Source organism: Physeter macrocephalus, chromosome 14 (genome assembly GCF_002837175.3).
Source record: "Physeter macrocephalus isolate SW-GA chromosome 14, ASM283717v5, whole genome shotgun sequence".
Taxonomy (NCBI): Eukaryota; Metazoa; Chordata; class Mammalia; order Artiodactyla; family Physeteridae; genus Physeter; species Physeter macrocephalus.
This window is the reverse complement of record NC_041227.1, coordinates 62,107,830-62,126,785: the sequence shown is the minus strand read 5'-3', so window position 1 is coordinate 62,126,785 and position 18,956 is coordinate 62,107,830. Positions and strand designations below refer to the sequence as shown.

Sequence of the window (18,956 nt, the reverse complement as noted above, 5' to 3'; positions counted from 1 at the left end):
TTATACTCAATGGTGAAAGACTTAAAGCTTTTCAGCTAAGATCAAGAACAGGGAAAGGATGCTTGCTTTCACCACTTCTATTCAACATAGTATTGGAAGTACTAGCCAGTGTAATTAGGCAAGAAAAAGAAATAAAAATATATATCCACATTAGAAAGGAAGAAGTAAAATTATCTCTGTTTGCAGATTATATGATCTAATATGTAGTAAATCCTAAAGATTTCACACACACACACACAAAAACTGTTATAAACAAATTCAGCAAAGTGGCAGGATACAAAATCAACACACAAAATCAGTGTATTTCTGTTGCATTTCTGTACACTGACAATGAACAATCCGAAATCTAAATTAAGAAAACAATGCCACTTACAATAGCCTAACAAAGAATAAAATACATAGGAATTAACTTAACCAAGAAGGTGATAGACTTCTACAATGAAAACTACAAAATATTGCTGAAAGAAATTATAGAACACTTTAATAGAAAGGTATTCCAAGTTCATGTATTGGAAGACTAAATATTGTTAAGATGTCAGTAGTACCCAAAATAATCTACAGATTCAGTGCAATTTCTATTAAAATCCCAATTATATTTTTTGCAGAAATATAAAAATCCATCCTAAAATTTGTATGGAATTTCAAAGACCCTGAATAGCCAAAACAGTCTTGAAAAAGAAACAGAAAGTTGGAGAACAAAGAACACTTTCTTATTTCAAAACTTAATGCAAAGCTAAAATAATCAAAACAGTGCAGTACTCATAAAGACAGATGTATAAACCAATGGAATGGAACAGAAAGTCTAGATATAAACCCTTACATGTATTGTCAAATGATTTTCCACAAGGATGCCAAGACATTTCAATGGGGAAAGGACAGTCTTTTCAACAAATGGTGTCAGGAAACCTGGATATCCACTTACAAAAGAATGAAGTTGGACCCTTAATACCATCTACAAAGATTAACTCAAAACAGATGAAAGACCTAAACATAAGAACTAAACCTATAAACTTTCTAGAAGACATAAGGTGGAAAGCTGTTTGGCAATGATTTCTTGGATATGACACCAAAGTCACAGGCAACAAAAGAAAAAAAAGACAAATACATTGCATGAAAATTGAAAACTTTTGTGCATCAAAAGACTCTAGCAACAGAATAAAAAGACAACCCGCAAGTGGGAGAAAATATTTACAAATCATATATATGATAAAGGATGAATACCCAGAATGTATAGAGAACTCCTAAAATTTAACAACACAAAAACAAATAATATGATAAATAATAGGCAAAGGACTTAAATAGACATTTCTCCAAAGAAGATACACAAATGGTTAATAACCACATGAAAAGATGCTCAACATCACTAGTTATTAGGAAAATGCAAATCAAAACCACAATGAGATACCACCTCATACCTATTGGGATGGATACTATCCAAACAGCAAGAACAACAGCATCAACAACCAAAAGAACAAGTGTTGATGAGGATGTAGAGAAATTGGAACCCTTGTGCACTGTTGATGGAAATGTAAAATGGTACAGTTGCTATGGAAAATAGTTTGTCAGATCCTCAGAATTAAAAATAGAATTACCAGATGACTTAGCACTTCTACTTCTGGTATATATACAAAGGAATTGAAAGTAGGGACATAAACAGATATTTGTACACCCATGTTCATAGCAGCATTATCCACAGTAGCCAAAGGTGGAAGCAACCCAAGTGTCCATCAACCAATGAATGGATAAATAAATCTAGTATATACATATGGTGAAATATTATTCAGCCTTAAAAAAGGAAGGAAATTCTGGGGAGTTCCCTAGTGGTCTAGTGGTTAGTATTTGGCGCTTTCACTGCCGTGGCCTGGGTTCAATCCCTGGTAGAGGAACAGAGATCCCCCAAGCCGCATGGTGAGGCCAAAATAAAAAAGAGAAAGAAATTCTGATAGATGCTGCAACATGGATGAACCTTGAGGACATTATGCTAAGAGAAATAAGCCAGTCAGAAAAAGACTATATGATTTCACCTCTAAGACATATCTAGGTTAGTCAAATTTATAAAGACAGAAAGTAGAATGCTGTTTGCCAGGCCGTTGGGGAGGGGGTAATGAATTAATGTTTCATGGATAGAGTTTCAGCTTTGCAAGATGAAAATAGTGCTGGATATGAATAGTGGTGATGGTTGCACAACAACATGAATGTATTTAATACCAATGAACTTTAAAATGGTTAAGATGGTAATTTTTATGTTATGCATATCTTACCACAATAAAAAAATTTTTTTTTAATGTATGTGGATAAAGGATGTGGCAGGTAATGCCACTCAACCAGTATCAGTCCTCTTCCTGGGACCCTCACAGACAAAACTGCCCAATTCATATCTATTGCACTCTGCAGCTTTTCCTGAGATTCCTTTTCTTACTTTTAGATGAAATCAGGGAAATAGAAGAGAAGGAAAGTGAATTATTTGAAAGCCTGACAAGCCAACAGATCTTCCTCTGGCTGCAAGGCCTATTCCTTTTTGCCTTGGTGTGGACCGTGGCTGGCACCATCAACGCAGACAGCAGAAAGAAATTTGATCTGTTTTTCCGCAACCTCATCATGGGTATGGATAATAACAACCCAAGACCCAGAAGCGTCAAACTCACCAAAAACAACATCTTTCCAGAAAGAGGTAACTTAGTACCTGTTTGTTTTGTCTTACTATATAGTGAGTGGTTTGGAGCATATGTTCCAAACCCAACCAAAATGTGTGGCCCACGTGAGGCCTTTACAAAAGCCAGGAAAGATTTTGTAGCTTGCCTGAGAGGGTTCACTTCTTCAGAGCTGGCCCGTGTATGTAGAGATGGGTGACCCTGAAGTCAGGGTCTTATGGGTTATTTTAACTACTAAGTTTTAATTTAGAAAAAGTCGATATAACTTTTTTTTAATTACCCATAATCTCATCACTCTAACAGGCCCCAGGGAACAGCGTGAGAAATATAGCCACTTTTTTTTCTTACGCCCTTCTAGTCCTGTTCTATGTGTATACACGTCATATCATGGTGATTATGGTATTAACATTTCCTTTAATTTTTTCATTGTAATCTAATATTATATTAAAATATTTATAACTTTGCTACATACATTATCTTCAGAATGATTACTTTAATGATGTATTAATATTCTTATATGTGTGACATCATTCATAAAAAGATTGAAAGATGTTTGTTTTCTTTTAAGTAGCTTTTACTGCTTTTTTTCTTACCACCCAAGTAATACATTACATCAAATTTAGAAAATACAGAGAAAGGAATAGAAGAAAATAAATATCAATGGTAATCCCACTCTCCAGAAATAATCACTTTTTATATTTTTTCTTCCATTTTTTTTCTGTATTTCTATAGCAAAAATGGGATCATACTATATATACATTCCAAATAGTTTTACATTTTTTTAATTATGAAAAAGTATATGATGGACCCATGAGGGAACTCCCTGGGGTGTTGGTAATGCTGTATATGTTGAGAGAGATTTGGGTTACACAAATACATGCAGTTCTCAAAACTCAGTGAATGAACACAAGACTTGTGCATTTCATTGTATGCAAATTTTTTAGCAAATGAAAAAACATAAATATTGAACAGTTAATGATATACATGCCAAAGTATTTATGAGGAAGTATATATATTTTCTTTGAAAGGTGTCAAAAAATAAGATGCCTTAATGGATGGATAGAGGGATGAACAGGTATGTGATAAAACAAGTGAAAAACTAATGGTAAAATCTAGGAGAGGGGTATACAAATGTTCACTGTACAGGGTTTTCAGTGTTTCTTTATGTTTGAAACTTTACATAATAATAAAAAAAAAATGAATGAGCAAGTAGTTGCCGTTGTCCCCTTAAACACACACTTTCCCCAGCACACCTGGCACACTTCAAATATGTGATACATGGTTATCTGTCAGATGAACTGCGTGGAGGCCCTGTACCAATCCCCTTGTTAGATGGTAGTACATCCATTCTTTTTTTTTTTCTCTGTTTTTTTAATTCATAAGATTTTCTTTTTTATTGTGGTAAAATATACATATCATAAAATTTACCATTTTAACTATTTTCAGGTGTACAGTTCAGTGGTGTTAAATACATTCACATTGTTTTGCAACTATCACCACCATCCATCCCCAGAATTTTTCATCTTTTCAAATGGAAACTCCATACTTATTAAACAATAACTCCCCATTTCCTCCTTCCCTTAGCCCTTAGCAACAACTGTTCAACTTCGTCTCTATAAATTTGACTACTCTAGAATATAAGTAAAATCATATAGGTAAAATCATATACTATTTGTCCTTTTTTGACTAGTTTATTTCGCTTAACATAATGTCTTCAAAGTTCATCCGTGCTGTGGCATGTGTCAGAATTTCCTTCCTTTTAAAGGCTGAATAGTATTTCTGTATATGGATATACCACACTGTGTTTATCCATTCATTTGTCATGGAAACTTAGGTTGCTTCCACCTTTTGGCTACTGTGATAATGGTGCTATGAACACGGGTGTACAAATATTTGTTTGAGTCTCTTGCTTTCAGTTCTTTTGGGTATATGCCCAAAAGTGGAATTTCTGGATCATACAGTAATTCTATGTTTAATTTTTTGAGGAACTGCCATAATGTTTTCCATACTGATTGCACCATTGTACCTTCCTGCCAACAATGCACAAGCATTTCAACTTCTCCACAGCCTCATATTATATTTCTTTAGTTTTTTATAATCGCCATCATGATGGGTGTAAAGTTCATTATTAATTTTTTAAGAAAAAATATGAATGTATCATATAATTAAAAAGGTATAATTTTTTAAAAAAGAAAACAAATATTAACATGTTGATGACCATCCTTTTAGACATTTCCCTATTCACATATGTGCCTACAGATTTATTTTTACATACATGGGATCATTCTGTACTTATGTTCTAGTTTTTGCTATCATTAACAAAGTTTTGATGAACAACATTCTGGTGGCTACCTATTTGCTTAATTCATGATAACTTCCTCAGGATAATTCCCTAGAAATAGAATTACTGAGTCAACGGTCAATAAAATTTTAAAGCTTTTGATTGCTAAATTACCCTTGTGCCCTCATCAACACTATTTCCATTTTTTTTTTTTGAAATCTTGGGCAATTAAGAATGGGAAAGTGTTATCTCATTTTAACTTTTTTCTCTTTCTAAATTTTTTATTATATTTTTTATTTAAGTATAGTTGATGTATAAAATTATATGTTACAGGTATACAATATAGTGATTCACAATTTTTAAAGGTTCCACTCCATATATAGTTATTATAAAATACTTGCTATAGTCCCCATGTTGTACAGTATATCCTTGTAGCTTATTTTATACCTAGAAGTTTGTACCTCTGAGCCCCCTACCCCAATGTTGCCCCTCCCCCCTTCCCTCACCCCTCTTGTAACCACTAATTCTCTATATCTGTGAGTCTGCTTCTTTTTTTATTCACTAGGTTGTATTTTTTAGACTCCACATATAAGTGACATCATATAGTACTGTCTTTCTCTGTCTGGCTTATTTCACTTAGCATAACGCCCTCCAAGTCCATCCATGTTGCTGCAAATGGCAAAATTTCATTCTTTTTGTGGCTGAGTAGTATTCCATCATGTATGTATAGCACATTTTTATCCATTCATCTGTGGATGGACACTTAGGTTGCTTCCATATCTTGGCTATTGTAAATAATGCTGCTATGAATATTGGGTGCATGTATCTTTTTTTTTAACATCTTTATTGGATTATAGCTGCTTTACAATGTTGTGTTAGTTTCTGCTGTACAACAGAGTGAATCAACTATGTGTATACATATATCCCCTCCCTCTTGAGCCTCCCTCCCACCCTCCCCATCCCACCCCTCTAGGTTGTCACAAAGCACTGAGCTGATCTCCCTGTGCTATACAGCAGCTTCCCACTAGCTATCTGTTTTACAATGGTAGTGTATATATGTCAATGCCACTCTCTCAATTCATCCCAGCCTCCCCTTCCCCCGCTGTGTCCACAAGGCTGTTCTCTATGTCTGCGTCTCTATTCCTGCCCTGCCACTAGGTTCATCAGTACCATTTTTCTAGATTCCATATATGTGCATTAATATACAGTATTTGTTTTTCTCTTTCTGACTTACTTCACTCTGTATAACAGACTCTAGGTCCATCCACATCACACAAATGACTCAATTTCGTTCTCCTTATAGCTGAGTAATATTCCATTGTATATATGTACCACATCTTTTTTATCCATTCATCTGTCGATGGACGTTTAGGTTGCTTCCATGTCCAGGCTATTGTAAATCGTGCTGCAGTGAACACTGGGATACATGTATCTTTTTGAATTAGTGATTTTGTTTTTTTCAGATATGTAACCAGGAGTGGAATTGCTGGGTCATATGGTAGTTCTATTTTTAGTTTTTTGAGCAACCTCCATACTGCTTTACACAGTGGCTGCACCGTTAGACACCCACCAACAGTGTACGAGGGTTCCCTTTTCTCCACATCCTCGCCAACATTAGATATTTGTGTTCTTTTTGATGATGGCCATTCTGACAGATGTGAGACGATACCTCATTGTGGTTTGGATTTGCATTTCTCTGATGATTAACGATGTTAAGCATCTTTTCATGTGCCTGTTGGCCATCTGTATTTCCTCTTTTAAAAAAAAGTCTATTCAGTTCCTCTGCCCATTTTTTAATCTGGTTGTTTGTTTTATTGATGGTGAGTTGTATGACCTGTTTATAACCACTTATCGGTCATATCATTTGCAAATATTTTCTCCCATTCAGTAGGTTGTCTTTATCATTCTGTCCGTGGTTTCCTTTGATATGCAAAAGCTTTTAAGTTTCATTAGGTCCCATTTGTTTAGTTTTGCTTTTGTTTCCTTTGCCTTAGGAGACAAACCCAAAAAATATTGTTTTGGTTATTAGGGGGTCTTTTGTGTTTACATACAACTTTTACAATTATTTGTTCTAGTTCTGTGAAAAATGCCTTTGATATTTTGATAGGGTTTGCATTAAATCTGTAGATTACCTTGGGTAGTATGGTCATTTTAACAATATTAATTCTTCCAATCCCTGAACATAGTATATCTTTCCATCTGTTTGTGTTGTCTTCAGTTTTTCATCAGTGTCTCATAGTTTTCCAAATATAGGTCTCTTACCTCCTTATTTAGATTTATTCCTAGATATTTTATTCTTTCTGATGCGATGGTAAATGGAATTCTTTCCTTAAATTATCTTTCTGATAGTTTGTTTACAGTGTATAGAAGTGTAACCAAGTTCTGTATATTAATTTTGTATCCTGCAGCTTTACCAAATTCATTGATGAACTGTCATAGTTTTCGGTGATGAAGTAGTAGTAGTTTTTTTCAGCTTTTCATCATTGAGTATGATGTTAGCTGTGGACTTATCATATACGGCCTTTATTATGTTGAGGTATGTTTCCTCTATACCCACTTTGTGGAGACTATTAATCATAAATGGATGTTGTATTTTGTCAAAAGCTTTTTATCATCTATTGAGATGATCATGTGGTTTTTATTCTTCAATTTGTTAATGTGGTGTTTCACATTGATTTGTGGATATTGAAAAAATCCTTGCATCCCCGGGATAAATCCCACTTGATCATAGTGTATGATGCTTTTAATGTATTGTTCGATTTGGTTTGCTAATATTTTGTTGAGGATTTTTGCATCTATGTTCATCAGTGATATTGGCCTGTAATCTTCTTTTTTTGTGATAACTTTGGTTTTGGTATCAGGGTGATGCAGGCCTCATAGAATGAGTTCAGAAGTGTTCTTGCCTCTGCAATTTTTTGGAATAGTTTGAGAAGGTACGTGTTAACTCTCCTCTAAATGTTTGGTAGAATTCACCTGTGAAGCCCTCTGGTCCTGGACCTTTGTTTGTTGGGGGTTTTTTAATTACCGATTCAACTTTATTACTGGTAATTAGTCTGTTCATGTTTTCTATTTCCTCAAGGTCCAGTCTTGGGAGATTGTACCTTCCCAAGAATTTGTCCATTTCTTCTGGGTTGTTCATTTTATTGGCATATAGCTGTTCATAGTAGTTTCTTATGATCATTTGTATTTCTGTAGTGTCGGTTGTAATTTCCCCTTTTTCATTTCTGATTTTATTGATTTGGGCCCTCTCCCTTTTTTTCTTGATGAGTCTGGCTACAGGTTTATCAATTTCGTTTATCTTTTCAAAGAACTGGCTTTTCGTTTCATTGATCTTTTCTATTGTTTTTTAGTCTCTATTTCATTTATTTCTCCTCTGATCTTTATGATTTCTCTCCTTCTACTAACTTCGGGTTCATTTATTCTTCTTTCTCTAGTTCCTTTAGTTGTAAGGTTAGGTTGCTTATTTGAGATTTTTCTTGTTTCCTGAGGTAAGATGGTATTGCTATAAATTTCCTTCTTAGAACTGCTCTTGCTGTGTCCCATAGGTTTTGGATCATTGTGTTTTCATTTTCATTTGTGTCTAGGTATTTTTTAATTTCCTCTTTGATTTCTTCAGTAATCCAATGGTTGTTTAGCCTCCACGTATTTGTGATTTTTGCAGTTTTTTTCTTATAGTTGATTTCTAGTCTCATAGTTCTGTGGTCGGAAAAGATACTTGATATGATTTAAATTTTCTTAAATTTACTGAGGCTTTCTTGTGGCCTAGCCTGTGATCTGTCCTGGAGAATGTTCCATGTGCACTTGAAATTATGTATATTCTGCTGCTTTCAGATGGAATGCTCTATGTATATCAATTAAGTCTGTGTGATCAAAGGTGTCATTTAAGACCAGTGTTTCCTTATTAATTTTCTGTCTGAATGATCTGTCTATTGAGGTAAGGGGGGTGTTAAAGCCCCCCACACACACTATTATTGTGTTACTGTCAATTTCTCCTTTTATGTCTGTTAATATTTGCCTTATATATTGAGGTGCTCCTGTGTTAGGTGCATATATGTTTACAATTGTTATATCTGCTTCTTGGATTGATCCCTTGATCATTATATAGTATCCTTCTTTGTCTCTTGTAACAGACTTTTTAAAGTCATTTTGTCTCATATAAGTATTGCTACTTTTGATTTCCATTTGCACAGAATACCTGTTTGCATCCCTTCACTATCAGTCTGTGTGTGTCTCTATATCTGAAGTGAGTCTCTTGTAGGCAGCATATATACAGGTCTTGTTTTTGTATCCATTCAGCCACTCTATCTATGTCTTTTGGTTGGAGCATTTAATCCATTTACATTTAAGGTAATTATTGATATTTATGTTCATATTGCCATTTTATTCTTTTTCTTTTTTTCTCTTCTCTTAAGAGTTGATGACTATCTTTAGTGTTATGTTCAGATTCCTTTTTCTTTTTTGTGTGTATGTCTATTTTAGATTTTTGGTTTGTGGTGGTTACCATGAGGATTTTATATGGCAGTCTGTATATGTGTGTGTATTGGTGTGTGTGTGTATAAGTTGCTGATCTCTTCATTTTAAATGCATTTTTAAAACCCTGCATTTGTACTCTCCTCCCCTCCCAATTACTATTTTTGATATCATATTTTTACATCTAATTGTTTTCTGTATCTCTTAACTGCTTATTGTGGGTATAGATGATTTTACTACTTTTGACTTTTAACCTCCCTACTAGCTTTGTGTGTGGATGATTTCCTACCTTTACTGTAGGTTTGCCTTTACTGGTGACCTTTTTCATTTTGTAATTTTCTTGTTTCTAGTTGTGGCTTTTCCTTTTTGCCTAGAGAAGTTCCTTTAACATTTGTTATAAAGCTCATTTGGTGGTGGTGAACTTTTTTAGCTTTTGCTTGTCTGTAAAGCTTTTGATCGCTCCATCAAATCTGAATGAGAGCCTTGCCAGGTAAAGTATTTTTGGTTGTAGGTTTTTACCTTTCATCACTTTAAATATATTGTGCCACTGCCTTCTGGTCTGCAGAGTTTCTGCTGAAAAATCAGTGATAGACTTATGGGAGTTCCCTTGTATGTTATTTGTTGCTTTTCCCTCACTGCTTTTAATATTCTCTCTTTATCTTTAATTTTTGTCATTTTTATTACAGTGTGTCTTGGTGTGTTCCTCATTGGGTTCATCCTGTATGGGACTCTCTGCACCTCCTGGACTTGGTGACTGTGTCCTTTCCCATGTTAGGGAAGTTTTCAGCTATTATGTTTTCAAGTATGTCCTCAGCCCCTTTCACTCTCTCTCTTCTCTTTCTGGGACCCCTATAATGTGAATATTAGTGTTCTAAATAGTGTCCCAGAGGTCTCTTAAACTGTTCTCATTTCTTTTCATTCTTTTTTCTTTTTTCTGTTCAGCAACAGTGATTTCCACTACTTTGTCTTCCAGCTCACTGATCCGTTCCTCTATATCATTTAGTCTACTCTTGATTCCTTCTAATGTATTTTTTCATTTCATTTATTATATTCTTCATCTCTCTTTGGTTGTTCTTTATATATTCTAACTCTGTTAAAAACTTCTAACTTCTCACTCTGTGCATCCATTCTTCTCCCAAGTTCTTTCATCATCTTTACAATCATTATCTGAACTCTTTCTTAGGTAAATTGCCTATCTCCACGTCACTTAGTTTTCTTCTGGGGTTTTATCTTTTTCCTTCATTGGAACATGTTCCTCTGCTGCCTCATTTTGTCTGAGTTGCTATTTGTATTTTTATGTATGTGGTAGGTTAGTCACATTTCTCGACTTGGAGAAGTAGCCTTCCTTAGGAGATATCCTACGTGTCCCAGCAGTGCACTCCCCTGTTGTCATCCAAACTGTGTGCTCTAGGGATTCCGTCTAAGAGTGTTGCTTGGGTACTTCAGTTATGGTGGGCTATGTGGGCAGTCAGGTACACTTGGTTGGTCCCTAGCGCAGTGGATTGCCAGGCCCTGCCTTGTGCAGATGCTGCTGGCTGCTGGTTAGCAGGACCTGGTCATAAGGCACAGATTTCAGGGTCCCCAGGGCTAGTGCTGGCTCACTGGTGCATGGAGTCAAGGTCCAGAAGACTCTGGGGCTGTTGATCCCCACCACTGGTGGGTGAAGCCAGGTTCTAGAGTTAGTTCTGGACTACTGTCAGGAAGAGCCAGGTCTTGGAGTCTGGCTGTAGAGCCCAGGGATCCCAGAGCTGGTGTCAGATCCCTGGTGGGGCAGGGCAGTTCCTGACAGTTAGCTGTGAGGTCCATGGTGTCCCGAAGTTTGTGTTGGCCTGCCACTGGGCAGGACCAGGGCCCAGCTGGTCCCAGGGTAGGATCTGACCTGCTGTGGGAAGACAGGGTCTGTGAGATTGTGGTTTTCTTGCATCTGGTGTTTGCCCCCTGATGGGTGAGGCTGGTCTCGAGGCTAGTGCAGGTTTCCTGGAGGACCAGGCCAGTGCCTGTCCACTGGTGGGTAGAGCTGGGTCTTGACCCTCTGGTGGGCAGGGCTGTGTCTAGAGGCATGTCTAGAGGGGCCGTGAGCTCAGGAAGTCTTTAGGAAGCCTGTCTGCTGATGGGTGGAGCTGTGTCTCCACCCAGTTAGTTGTGGCCTGAGGCATCCCAGCACTGGTGCCTACAGTCTATTGGGTGGGGCCAGGTCTTGTGCTAATGAGCTAGAGGTAGGATCCCACTGTGGTTGCTGACAGCAGCATTGTCTGCATGGTACAAAGGTCTCAAATATGGCTGCTGCCAGTGTCTACGTCCCCAAGGTAAGCCACTGCTGCACTGTCCCCCCACCCCCTGGCCTCTCTGCAAGACTCTCCAAGACCAGCAGGTAGGTCTGGCCCAGGCTCCTGTCAAATTACTGCTTTTGCCCTGAGTCCCAGTGCATGGGATATTGTGTGTGTACCCTTTAAGAGTGAAGTCTCTATTTCCCGCAGTCCTTTGGGACTCCCCAAATTAAGCCCCACTGACCTTCAAAGCCAAATACTCTGGGGGGTAGGGGGTCGTCCCAGGCTGGGGAGCCTGATTTGGGGCTCCGAACTCTCGCTCCTGTGGGAGAACCTCTGCACTATAATTATTCTCCAGTTTCTGGGTCACCCTCACCCCACAGGTATGGAACTTGATTATATTGCCAGTCCATCCCTCCTACCTGTCTCATTGTGGTTCCTTCTTTATGTCTTTAGCTGTAGAAGATCTTTTCTTGTAGGTTTCAGTCTTTTTCAGAGATATTTGTTCTGCAGATAGTTGTGATTTGGGTGTGCTCATGAGAGTTGAACTCTTTCTATTGTGCCATCTTGCCAATCCCCACATTTCTTCTCTTTTTAAAAAATGTTTAATAGACTTTAGTTTTAGAGCAGTTTTGGTTTACAGAAAAATTGAGCGGAAAGTACAGAGTTCTTTCTAGTTTAACTGCATTCTAGTATGAGAGTATACACTGTGTGATTTCTAGTCATTAAAAAATTTTAAGATGTGTTTTATGGCCCAGAATATGGTCTATCTTGGTGAATGGTCCATGTGAGCTTGAGAAGAGTATATTCTGCTCTTGTTAGATGAAGTAATCTATAGATGTCAATCAGTTCCAGTTGACTGATGATGATACTGCTTAGTTTAACTATATCCTTAATCATTTTCTGCCAACTACCTGTCAATTACTGATAGGGGGGTATTGAAGTCTCCAACTGTAATAGTGGATTTTTCTGTTTCTCCTTGTAGTTCCGTCAGTTTTGCCTCAGGTATATTGATGTTCTGTTCACATTTGAAGTTTGAAAATAGTATCTAATTTAAATTTCTTCTCTTTTTAATTAGAGTGAGATTGACTTTTATATATCTATAGTGGTTGTTTTTCACAGGTTCTTTTTTTTTTAATAGATTTAATTAACTAATTTATTTATTTATTTATTTATTTATTTATTTTTGGCTGTGTTGGGTCTTCGTTGCTGGGCATAGGCTTTCTCTAGTAGTGGCGAGCGGGGACTACTCTTCATTGAGGTGCACAGGCTTCTCATTGCGATGGCTTCTCTTGTTGCAGAGCATGGGCCCTAGGCGCGTGGGCTCCAGTAGTTGTGGCGCGTGGGCTCCAGTAGTTTTGGCACGTGGGCTTCAGTAGTTGTGGCTTGCAGTCTCTTGAGCACAGGCTCAGTAGCTGTGGTGCACGGGCTTAGTTGCTCCACAGCATGTGGGATCTTCCCAGACCAGGGCTTGAACCTGTGTCCCCTGCATTGGCAGGTGGATTTTAACCACTGTGCCACCAGGAAAGCCCTTTTCACAAGTTCTTATTGGCCTGTTGATGTTCTTTTTTGTAATGTTCTATCATAGTTTTATTTTTAACAGACTGTGTCTAGATGTAGGTATTCTTTTGTTTATTTTTCCTAAAACATGATGAGTCCTTTCAGTCATCAAGGGAAAGTTTTAGTCTCTGGCTTCCATATCTATCATCTCCTCTTTCCTTATTTTTGTGTTTTTGCCTTTTTTATACCGATTTTTCATTTTAATATGATTCACCTACAACTTCAATTATGCTTTTACTGCCTTGAGTGATTGGATCTTCCCAGACCAGGGCTTGAACCTGTGTCCCCTGCATTGGCAGGTGGATTTTAACCACTGTGCCACCAGGAAAGCCCTTTTCACAAGTTCTTATTGGCCTGTTGATGTTCTTTTTTGTAATGTTCTATCATAGTTTTATTTTTAACAGACTGTGTCTAGATGTAGGTATTCTTTTGTTTATTTTTCCTAAAACATGATGAGTCCTTTCAGTCATCAAGGGAAAGTTTTAGTCTCTGGCTTCCATATCTATCATCTCCTCTTTCCTTATTTTTGTGTTTTTGCCTTTTTTATACCGATTTTTCATTTTAATATGATTCACCTACAACTTCAATTATGCTTTTACTGCCTTGAGTGATTTTAATTCTGCTGTGTGTCTTTTGTTTCCTCACTATACTTTCTTAGTATATGATTAAAAGCACAGGCCATGAAGTCAAATTGTCAGAGCTTGAATCCTGGCTCCAGTATTTACTAGTTGGGTGACTTTGAGCAAGTTCCTTAACGCCGCTCAGTTTCCTCAATTATGAAATGAGGGCAATGATAATACTATGCATTCATGGTGTTCTTGTAAGAATTAAACAGGTTAACACATGTAAAAGCATTTAGAATAAAGTGTGGTACACAGAAAGTGTTAAATAAATATTAGCAACTTTTATTGCTGTCCTCCTCCTCCTCATCATCTCTGTTAGCTCATTCATCTCCCTTTTTTAATCTCATTTTGCCTTTTCATCTAAGCCTCTTTTTTCCTTATGGTTTTCTGTTCCTATTTCATGGAGAACATGTCTTTTTGCACCCTATTTAGGATATCAAACAGTTTTCTGAAATTTGGTTGTGAGTCCTGCATTAAACAAGGTTCAGAGGTATACTGTTCAAGTTTAATCTCCATATTATATTCCTTTACATTGCAACATTTTTTCACGGGTTCCATGTGTTGTTGTCTGCTTCCCCATGCTTCAAGATCAATCTCTTCATGCTCTGTGTCAGCAAATTGGTACATGAAGTACCCTTGACCCCATTCTTGGTTCACTTTGTGACAACATCTTTCCTTTCCTTCTGTAGCTGAGCAGCTAATTATGTGCACAGCTTCCAAGTTCCCTACAGCATCTCCTGCCTACTGTAATGGGCTCATCTCCTTCCTCCATGTCCTCTTCAACTGATGCAGTATTAAAAAGACCACATAATTTCCAGCGTGTACTGCAGACTAGTTTCTTCATATACCTTCTTTTGCAACAGCTACTCTACTTAAAAGTAGGTTTGGTTCTGAAAAAGCTGTTTGTAGGAGCAAAATGACACCTTACAAGTGACCAATGTGAACATATCCATTGAAAGTTAAGCTTTACTTTTGTCTCCATGGTAATCATACATCTCTCTTTTTGCTGGTTTTCAAAACTCTCCACGACTTTTGGACATGATCAGGGTAAATGGTATTCATAAACCCCCTTAAAAAAAAACCCAAATGCTGTAAACTCTAGAGTCAGGAACAATGGGATGGCCAAGATCCAAAGACCACATGTGATCAACTAATGCCATCTCTTGGAAGCAGCCTTTTTATTTGTTTCATCTGTGAACATTCTAAAAAAGGACATTTTTGAACTGAGAAGCGACTGTGGTTCTTAACCTTGGAAGACCATACCTCACTGAATTTAAAGTGCCACAACTATCTCCTTCCTCATTGTGGTCTGGGACCCTGCCACCCCTATCAGCTGTAGAATGATGGCCTGGCAAGGCAAGGATGAGAAAAAAATGAGACAGTTCTTCCAGGTCTCCCAGAGTAGTACCTGGCAGGGCAAAGCAACAGCTGCCTAATTTCCTATGTGGGATGTCACCTTCATCTCTGCATCTCTGTATCCAGGGGTGGGGGGTGGGGGGGTTAGGAGTATACCCAGTGGGCCTGTTGCTCTTTCTCATGCAGTCTCTTGAGGTAAAATTTCTCAGTCCGGCCCATCTACTATTTAGTTAGAGGAGATTCTGCCTAGCTTCTCTTAGTTTTTGTTTTCAGTGACATTATTCCACTCCTTTCTCTTGTGCCTTCCTAAGTATTTTACAATAGGAAATTACAAAGCTCCTAGACAAGAACCCATTTGAATCCAAAGATGTGTTTTAATTGCCAAGTGTGAATTCTTTCTACTATAACAGCTTTATTGAGGTATAATTTACAGACCATAAAATTCACTCATTTAAGTGAGCAAATCTGTGGTTTTTAGCAAATATGCCTAGTTGTGCAACCGTCTAATCCAATTTTAGAATATTGGAACCTTAGAACAAATTTAGAACATTGATCACCCCAGTCAGATCCTTCATGCCCATTTTCAGTGAATCCCTGTTCTCATCCTCAGCCCCAGGCAACCATTCATCTGCTCTCTATAGATTTGCCTTTTCTGGACATTTCAAATGCACGGAATCACGTAGTATGTGGCCTCTTGATCTGGCTTTGATTTTACTTTCTTATTACCATCTTAAAAAGCTTAAAATGTCTTTCTAGCCTTTCTACAGGGTTTTTAATTCTCATGGTGAGAGCTCCAGGGAGGCCTTCTCTGACCTCATGGGATGTTGTTTTCTGGGCTTTTCATGATCTAGGAGCCTTGGGGCACATGGATCTCTCAAATAAGTGCTGAAGGAACTGTGTTGGGGAATGAACCCTAAGGAAAGCCAGCAGTCCTTTGGGGAATTCCCTCAAGGTTGGGTTAACGTCATCTAACATTGATCTTTATTTGTCCAGAAGTGCTAAATTTCCCTTTATTCTTTTGTTTTTTGTTTGTTTTTTCCTTTTTTTAAAGTCTTTATTGAATTTGTTACAATATTGCTTCTGTTTCATGTTTTGGTTTTTTGGCCATGAGACATGTGGGATCTTAGCTCCCTGACCAGGGATCGAACCCATACCCCCTGCGTTTGAAGGTGAAGTCTTAACCACTGGACTGCCAGGGAAGTCCCCCATTGTGTGTCTTTTGAAAACCCACTCACCTCTCTGTTGAAGTTTATCTTGTTCTCCCAAGTGAAGGCGAGGAAAACAGCTGGGGCAGGGGGTGGTCAGAGGTGATAGAACTAATTTGTCTTCCTGGATTTCTACTACTATTCTCCCCATTCCACCCCTGCACTTGCATCAGAGTTTGAGTTAAAATCACAGTGCAGAGCGAACAGGAGCACTGCTCTGATGAGGACCAAACAGACCTAGAGCTAAATGTTCTCAAGTGCCTCTCTGTGTGCCCACAGCTATGCTAAATGTCTGACACATATCTCATTCATCTTTCACAGGGATTCTCTAAGCTTTATATAAAATCAGGCCCATTTTACAGATATGCAAATGGTAACCTTGGCCAAGATCACACAGCAGTAAATCCACTTTTACTCAGCTGGACCTTTTCTCTTTGGCCGAAATGTTCCTGTATCAAGCCACAAATTAACTCTAGCTAATAACATCAGCAAGAGAAGGGGATAAATGCTTTTCTGAATCATGCTTTTTCTATCTCTTTTTTTATTATAAAAACAATTTAATTCTATTAAATAAAAATGATCAAAAATATTTTTGTTCATACCACACTATCACAAGTATTTCAGTTTTCAAAATATCTTTCTCTATCTTGTCCATCTGCTTTCATCTCTTTATATAGTTGCCATAATGGTATATATTCCATTTTTTATTCTTCTATTTTATCTGTCATTGTTTCTTGAATGCATTTTTCTATAGTAATACTTAGATTTTATAGCTATCATTTTAAAGTATTTAATAGATAATTTATTTTAAAACTTCAATTTTTAGTTTTCTATTTTACTTAAGTATTAATTGGGTATATATCTCATTATCTTCCTCTTAGTTCTAGATAATGTGAATTCTCTTCTTAAAGTCACTTCATCTCTCTAGAATGTGCATCTACATCATTGCCCCTAGTTCCTTTTTTTTTAATTGAAGTATAGTTGATTTACAATGCTTCAGGTGTACAGCAAAGTGATTCAGTTTTACATATATATAAATGTATTTATATAAACACACATATATATGCACATGGCTATTCTTTTTCAGATTCTTTTCCATTACAGGTTTTTACAAGATATTGAGTATAGTTCCCTGTGCTATACAGTAGGTCCTTGTTGTTTACCTATTTTAGATATAGTGGTATCTGTTAATCCCCAATTCTTAATTTATCCCTACCCCCTCCTTTCCCCTTTGGTCACCGTAAGTTTGTTTTCTATGTCTGTGCATTTATTTCTGTTTTGTAAATAATGTAATTATCATTTTAATGACTGTAAAATATTCCATTCATTTTATAAGACATAATTTTGACTGGTCTTCTAATGTGGGACATGTAAATTATTTTCAAATTTTTGTTATCACAGATGTTGCTGTATACTCATGTATAGAGATTATTTTCATTATGAATTATTTCCTTATGATAAATTCCCAGAATGTGATTTCTGACTTGGACTAGAGACATTTCTGTAGCTCTGTAAGCATAGTGCCAGATTGCTTTCTAAAAGTGTTGTACCAGATTGACTTCTAGGTAGAGCTGCACAGTGACATAGGATAATAGAAACTCTCTCCTATAATACATAATGATATGAACAATAACAACAGTTTAAGCCTAAAAATTTCCCAGTTACAGCCTGATTCTTTAAACGTTGAGAGGTAGAGGATAAGGAGAGAAACAAAAGATCCTGCATGTTGTATCTCTCAACCCAGAACCCACAACCCCACTGTCCTTCTAAAAGTGATGCTGAGAGGAAAGGGGGTGAGTTGACAAAATTCTGAGAGTTCTCACTGGTAATCACCAGTGTGGAAAAAGCAGACAGCAGTGGTGACTGGGCAGCTGCAAAAAAAATGTCTAAGAGAAACCTTTGAGCACGAAACCCCTCCATAATTTGTTAGGACCTTATTAGGAGTGGGAGAAACTACCAGGGTTTGCATCTTCCAGAGCTCCATGCTGGGTGGGGGATGTGAGCTGAATATTTCAGGAGTGAATCATGTCTCTAACTGGGGTGGGAGTGAGATGGACCCATGGTTCTGGAAAATTGGCCAAATTTTAGAAAGTCAGAGCTAAGCCCAGGCTTCCTGGCAAGGGCAACTGAGTATTTCCTTTTATCCAACCCCTGTGCCCTCAGGCTACAGAAAAGAAATCCACACAAATCCACACACCAGTCCTTGAATTGTGGCCAAGAAAGTGAGGGAAATAAACTCACCCAGATAATGGTGGGGAAAATGTCAAGATTTTACCTGATTATATCAGAGTAAGAACATCAGAAAGAAAGAGACAGAGACAGAGAATGAGAATCTAAAAGAAAATCATGACCTAAGAAACATAAAATATTTGTGTTGCAAGAACTTAGTAATAATATAAATTTAATTTTTAAAATTTATAGATGAACAATGTGCTACTGGCAAAGGGATAGATATATAGATCAATGGAATAGAATTGAGAGTCCAGAAATAAGCCCCTCATATTTATAGTGACTTGATTTTTGACAAGGGTACCAATATAATT

General features: G+C 37.2%; 1 protein-coding gene across 28 annotated transcripts in view; it reads left to right on the top strand.

The window, feature by feature from the left end:
- The window catches only part of DNAH3 (dynein axonemal heavy chain 3), a 249,724-nt gene that overhangs the window by 127,296 nt on the left and 103,472 nt on the right, over positions 1–18,956 (top strand). For all 28 annotated transcript variants that reach the window (XM_028498493.2, XM_055090018.1, XM_028498501.2 and 25 more), the window contains one exon: positions 2,426–2,671. In XM_028498493.2, coding sequence (XP_028354294.1) covers positions 2,426–2,671 — 246 coding nt within the window. The remainder of the gene's footprint in view (positions 1–2,425; positions 2,672–18,956) is intronic.